We start from the raw sequence: 5,372 nt of genomic DNA on the forward strand, positions 1-5,372 counted from the left end.
CAGTTTAGCCCCCAAGTTAAATTCAAGCCTCATCGTCCGTGGAGGGTTAACTCTCTCTGCTACCCTGGAGATGTTAGGGGCGACCTGGGTTGCCCCCCAGGTGGATATGGAGATGTTGGGGGCAAGTTAGTTTAGCCCCCAAGTTGAATTCGGGCCTCGTGATCTGTGGAGGGTTCACTCTCTCCGCTGCCCTAGAGATGTTGGGGGAGACCCGGGTTGCCCCAAGTTGAACATGGAGATGTTGGGGGCAGGTCAGTTTAGCCCCCAAGTTGAATTCGGGCCTCATGGTCCGCAGAGGGTTCACTCTCTCTGCTACCTTGGAGATGTTGGGGGGACCCGGGTTGCCCCCAAGTTGAACATGGAGATGTTGGGGGCAGGTCAGTTTAGCCCCCAAGTTGAATTCTGGCCTCGTGGTCTGCGGAAGGTTTACTCACTCCACTGCCCTGGAGATGTTAGGGGCGACCCGGATTGCCCCCAAGTTGAACATGGAGATGTTGGGGGCATGTCAGTTTAGCCCCCAAGTTGAATTCGAGCCTCGTGATCCACAGAGGGTTCACTCTCTTTGCTGCCCTGGAGATGTTGGGGGCGACCCAGGTTGCCCCCAAGTTGAACATGGAGATGTTGGGGGCAGGTCAGTTTAGCCCCCAAGTTGAATTCGGGCCTCGTGGTCCACAGAGGGTTCACTCTCTCCACTGCCCTAGAGATGTTGGGGGCAGGTCAGTTTAGCCCCCAAGTTGGGTTTGGACCTCGTGGTCTGCGGTCTTCAGCCTACTCCACATACAAACGAATAAACACAAATCAAACAAAGGAAAGTTGCTATCATTTTCATTGACATTCTAAAGGGCTCAAAATATCATTACAAAGCTTGAGGTTCTCATATTACAAAGCAAATAAACTTCCATTTCATAATACCAAAGACTGTATACAAAATTCCTCATGAAACTTTTTCAACCTCCTGATATTCCACGGTCGCTTGATGCTCTCCCCCAGGGGTGTCTGTAACTTGTAGGCCCCGGTCGCTCCAGCCTCTACCACCACATACGGTCCGTCCCAGTTGGGGACCCAACTTTCCATCTGTCTTTTTCTTGGTGGCTGGGGTCACCCGCCGAAGGACTCGGTCACCAACACTAAATTTCTGCGGCTTCACCCGCTTGTTATATTATCTATGCAATCTCCTGTGGCACTCTTCCAATTTGAGGCGTGCAGTGTCTCTCTTTTCCTATGTAAGATTCAGTTCCTCGGCTAGTACTGTACCGTTAACTCATGTTTCAACAGCTTTGGTTCCAGTTGTTGCGGCCACCATTTCCACCGGAACCACGACTTCCACTCCATAAGTCATAGTGAACGGCGATTCCCCAGTTGACGTCTGCGGAGTTGTGCGGTATGCCTAGAGTACCCTGTGTAACTCCCCCGGCCATGACCCTTTGTGCTCCTCCAACTTTTTCTTCAGATTATCCAATATCACTTTGTTTGAGGACTTTGCCTGCCTATTCCCCTCTGGATTGTAGGGGGACGAGAATCCTTGTTTTACTTTGAACGCTTGGAGGAACATTGTCACTTTTCCCCCTGTAAACTGGGTCCTGATATTCGCAATGATGGTGTGTGGGAGTCCGAACCTACATATGATATTTTCCCATAGAAACTTTCTCACTTGTTCCTCCTTTACCTGTTGCAGAGCCACGCCCTCGACCCATTTTGTGAAGTAATCTGTCGTGGCTAGCATAAACCTTCTTTTGCCGCTTGCCATGGGCAGGGGTCCAACGATGTCCAACGCCCACATAGCAAATGGCTATGGACTATAGACTTGGTGCAAGGGCTCAGCTAGCGCGTGTATCAGTGGTGCAAAACTCTAGCATTTCTTGCACCTCTTGGCATACTCGGTGGCATCTCTCTTCATGTGAGGCCAAAAATACCCCTGCACTAGCAGCCCGTGTGCCGTAGTTCTCCCGGCCGAATGGCTCCCACAATCCCCTTCATGAATTTCCCCCAACACCTCTTGCACCATCTGCGGTCCCTAGGCATTTCAGCAACGGTCCACCGACACTACGCCGATATAAGTCTCCATCCAATAATGTGTACCTCTGCGACACTTGTTCCATTCTCATTCTTTCTCGCTTGTCCCCTACCTCCTCTATCCTCAAAAGAAAACTCTTAATGGGCTCCATCCATCCCGGCTCGGGGTCAGTAGTCAACCATACCCCTTTTTCCTCTGTGGTGCTTGGTTCGCTCAATACGCTGACGTCGATGGATCTGCCCTCATTTCCAGGAAGTACCGCAGCAACATATGTTAATGCATCGGCGTGCCTGTTCTCTCTCCTGCCTAGATGAGCAAAATTGATCCTCTCAAATTTGTCTGCCCTTCTCCGTAATACATCCAAGTACTTCACCATCCTGGGACATCGGGCCGCAAACCCTCCATTGACCTAACATATTGCCAAGTTTGAATCTGAATACACTGTCAACTCTCTCACCCCTAGATCCCTGGCTAAGTCTAAACATGCTATTACTGCCTCATATTCAAACTCATTGTTCGACGCAGTAAAACCCAGTTTCATTGATAACTCCAGGCGTGTATTCTCAGGTGTGACCAACACCACCCCAATTCCATTCCCTGTGTCGGTAGCAGACCCATCTGCAAAGACTCTCCATCCATTTCGTATGTCCCAAGGATCCAGAGGGTCACAGTTTTGGTCCACTTCCTGTTCCATAATCATCTTTTCCCCCCAGGTGGGATCCTCAGCTGGAAACTCGGCCAGAAACTCAGCCATGGCTTGTGCCTTCTCAGTGGTCCTGGCTTGATACTCAATGTCGTATGAACTCAGCATTACCACCCGTTTCAACATTCTACCTGACTTCTCCGCCTTCAGGGCCTGTTTCAGCGGCAGGTTGGTCACCACCACCACCGAGTGAGCATCAAAATAAGGTTTTAATTTCAACATCGAAAAGATCAAAGCCAAGGCAAACTTCTCAATTCTACTGTATCTTGTTTCCGCGTCCAACATGGTCTTGCTCTAGAAGTACACCAACCTCTCTGCCTTGTCTACTACCCTGATTAGCACTGAACTGATTGCATGTTCTAATACCCCCAAGTACAAATACAACTTCTCCCCCTGCCCTGGGCGCAATAAGATCGGTGCCTTCCCCAAATACTCTTTTAATTCCTGGAAAGTCTTTTCGCATGTCGTGGTCCACTGAAAGTCAGTCGTCCTTCTCAAGAGTAGGTACAGAGGCATGCATTTATCCGAGGACTTCAATATGAACCTGTTGAGAGCCGCAACCCTCTCGGCCAATCTTTGCACCTCTTTCACATTCTGTGGGGATGACATTTCCAACAAAGCCCTTATCTGGTCCGGGTTCGCTTCTATTCCGCAGTAAGTGACAATGTATCCCAAAAATTTCTCAGATGTCACCCCAAACGTGCACTTCTCTGGGTTCAGCATCAGCCTATATCTTCGTAGTATAGAGAAAGTCTCTCTTAGCCCTGCCAGATGCTCGTCCTCAGTCATACTCTTCTATACCATGTCATCTATATAAATTTTCATTCCCTTTCTGATCTTGTTTTCGAACATCTTCTCCCCCGCTCTCTGAAATGTTGCCCCCGCATTCTTTAGCCCAAAAGGCATTCTGGTATAACAATATATTCCCCCTTCCACTATGAACGCAGTCTTCTCTTGGTCGGGGTGGCACATCATCACCTGATTGTAGCCCATTGATGCATCCATGAATGAGAAAATCTTGAATTCCACAGTTCGGTACACCAACTCATCTATTCGCGGCATAGGATAGCAGTCTTTTGGACACTCCTTGTTGACATCCGTAAAATCCACACACATTCTTACCTTCCTGTTCTTTTTGGGGACTGCCACTATGTTAGACAGCCACTCAGTAAACTTGCATTCACGGATGATACCAGCTTCCTTCAGCTTCTTTACCTCATCTCGAATTCCCTGCGTGTGCTATGGTTTCACGCTCCTCATCTTCTGCTATACTGGCTGGGCACCTTCCGTCATATACAATCTATGGCATGCGAACTCTGGGTCTAATCCCGCCAAATCATCGATCATCCATGCAAACACATCGCTGTTCTCAGTCAATAAGGCAATCAACTTCATTTTCCAACTTTCTGACAAACTTGTCCCCACATTCACAAACTTCTCTTCCTCCGCGACTTCGACATTCACTACTTCAATCTCATCCATTGTCTTGGTCCCGACGAGCAGCTCCTTCTCGCCGGCCACGATCTGTAATTGCTATGCGGACTTGTCATCCTTCTCAGATGCCTCTTTCTCTAGTGCACGAACTAGCCCTTCGCAGTCACATGTTGAATGTTTTGATCCACAACTTGATCACCTCTTATCTTATATGTTCCTCCATTAGTTGGGAAGCGAATCACCTGATAATACGTGGATGGGATGGCCTTCATCTCATGAATCCATTTTCTGCCCAAGATTGCGTTGTACTGGGAGTTGGTATCTACTATCATAAACCGGATAAACACTGTCACTAGCCCTACAGTCACTGGCAGTACCAATTCCCCTAACGACTCCGTCATGCTACTGTTGAAGCCAAACAAGTTGGTCTAGGGGGGCTTCATCTACTTGCTTTCAATGCCCATCTCTTCCATCACGCCTTTGAATAACATATCCACTAAGCTTCCGCAATCTATCAGGACCTTTTTCACCATGTAGTTACCTATCGCGATGGTGATCACTAGCGCATCCTTGTAAGGTGAGGCCACTAACTCCAAATCTCTTAGCGTGAACTTGATCCTATCATTCCCCTTGCTAGTGCCTGGAATAGGCCTTAGACTACTCTGCACCTCATTTACCTGCTGCAGACTGGCGGTCCTTCGCACCTTATCTATGTGAGCATTTCTCCCCACCATCTCTCCGCTGAAGATAACATTAATCGTACCCAGGATCCTGGCTGCGGCCAGAACTCTCTCAACTGGTTGCACCTCATTGATGAACTCCTTCAACTTTCCTCTCCCAATCATTCTCTCTACCATCCACTGCAATGTGAAGCATTCATTGGTTGCATGATTCCGGACCTGGTGATATGCACAAAACGACTTTCCCTCTATTTCCTTGGGTGTGCTCCGTGGTGCTTCATAGTACTATTGTCCATTGATTAATGGCAAGATCTCTTCCAATGGTTTATTCAACGGAGTTAGATCGGTCTCGCGATAAGGTTTTCTTTCCTTATTCTCTTCTGGCTTGCTCTGTGCCTCCTTCTGCTTTCTGTGTTTCCCCTCTATAGTTCCCCCCCCCCCCTCTCGTGCCGCGGTCCTTTCTCAGTATCTCTGATCCTCCACCCCCACGGCATGTACTGACTTCTCAGGTTTCTTGTGTTCCTTACTAGTCCTCTGCAAA

At 48.6% G+C, this 5,372-nt stretch overlaps 2 protein-coding genes across 2 annotated transcripts; both read right to left on the reverse strand.

Moving 5' to 3' along the window:
* Window positions 1–1,973: 1,973 nt before the first annotated feature.
* LOC147523348 (uncharacterized) lies at window positions 1,974–2,390 on the reverse strand. Its single transcript, XM_086570681.1, has one exon. It carries the CDS (start codon window positions 2,388–2,390, stop codon window positions 1,974–1,976), a length of 417 nt encoding a protein of 138 aa, XP_086426807.1.
* Window positions 2,391–2,423: 33 nt separating this feature from the next.
* LOC147523349 (uncharacterized) lies at window positions 2,424–3,002 on the reverse strand. The gene has a single exon (XM_086570692.1). It carries the CDS (start codon window positions 3,000–3,002, stop codon window positions 2,424–2,426), a length of 579 nt encoding a protein of 192 aa, XP_086426818.1.
* Between the last annotated feature and the right edge of the window lie 2,370 nt (window positions 3,003–5,372).

Source organism: Coptis chinensis, chromosome 1 (genome assembly GCF_015680905.1).
Source record: "Coptis chinensis isolate HL-2020 chromosome 1, ASM1568090v1, whole genome shotgun sequence".
NCBI classification, from domain to species: domain Eukaryota; kingdom Viridiplantae; phylum Streptophyta; class Magnoliopsida; order Ranunculales; family Ranunculaceae; genus Coptis; species Coptis chinensis.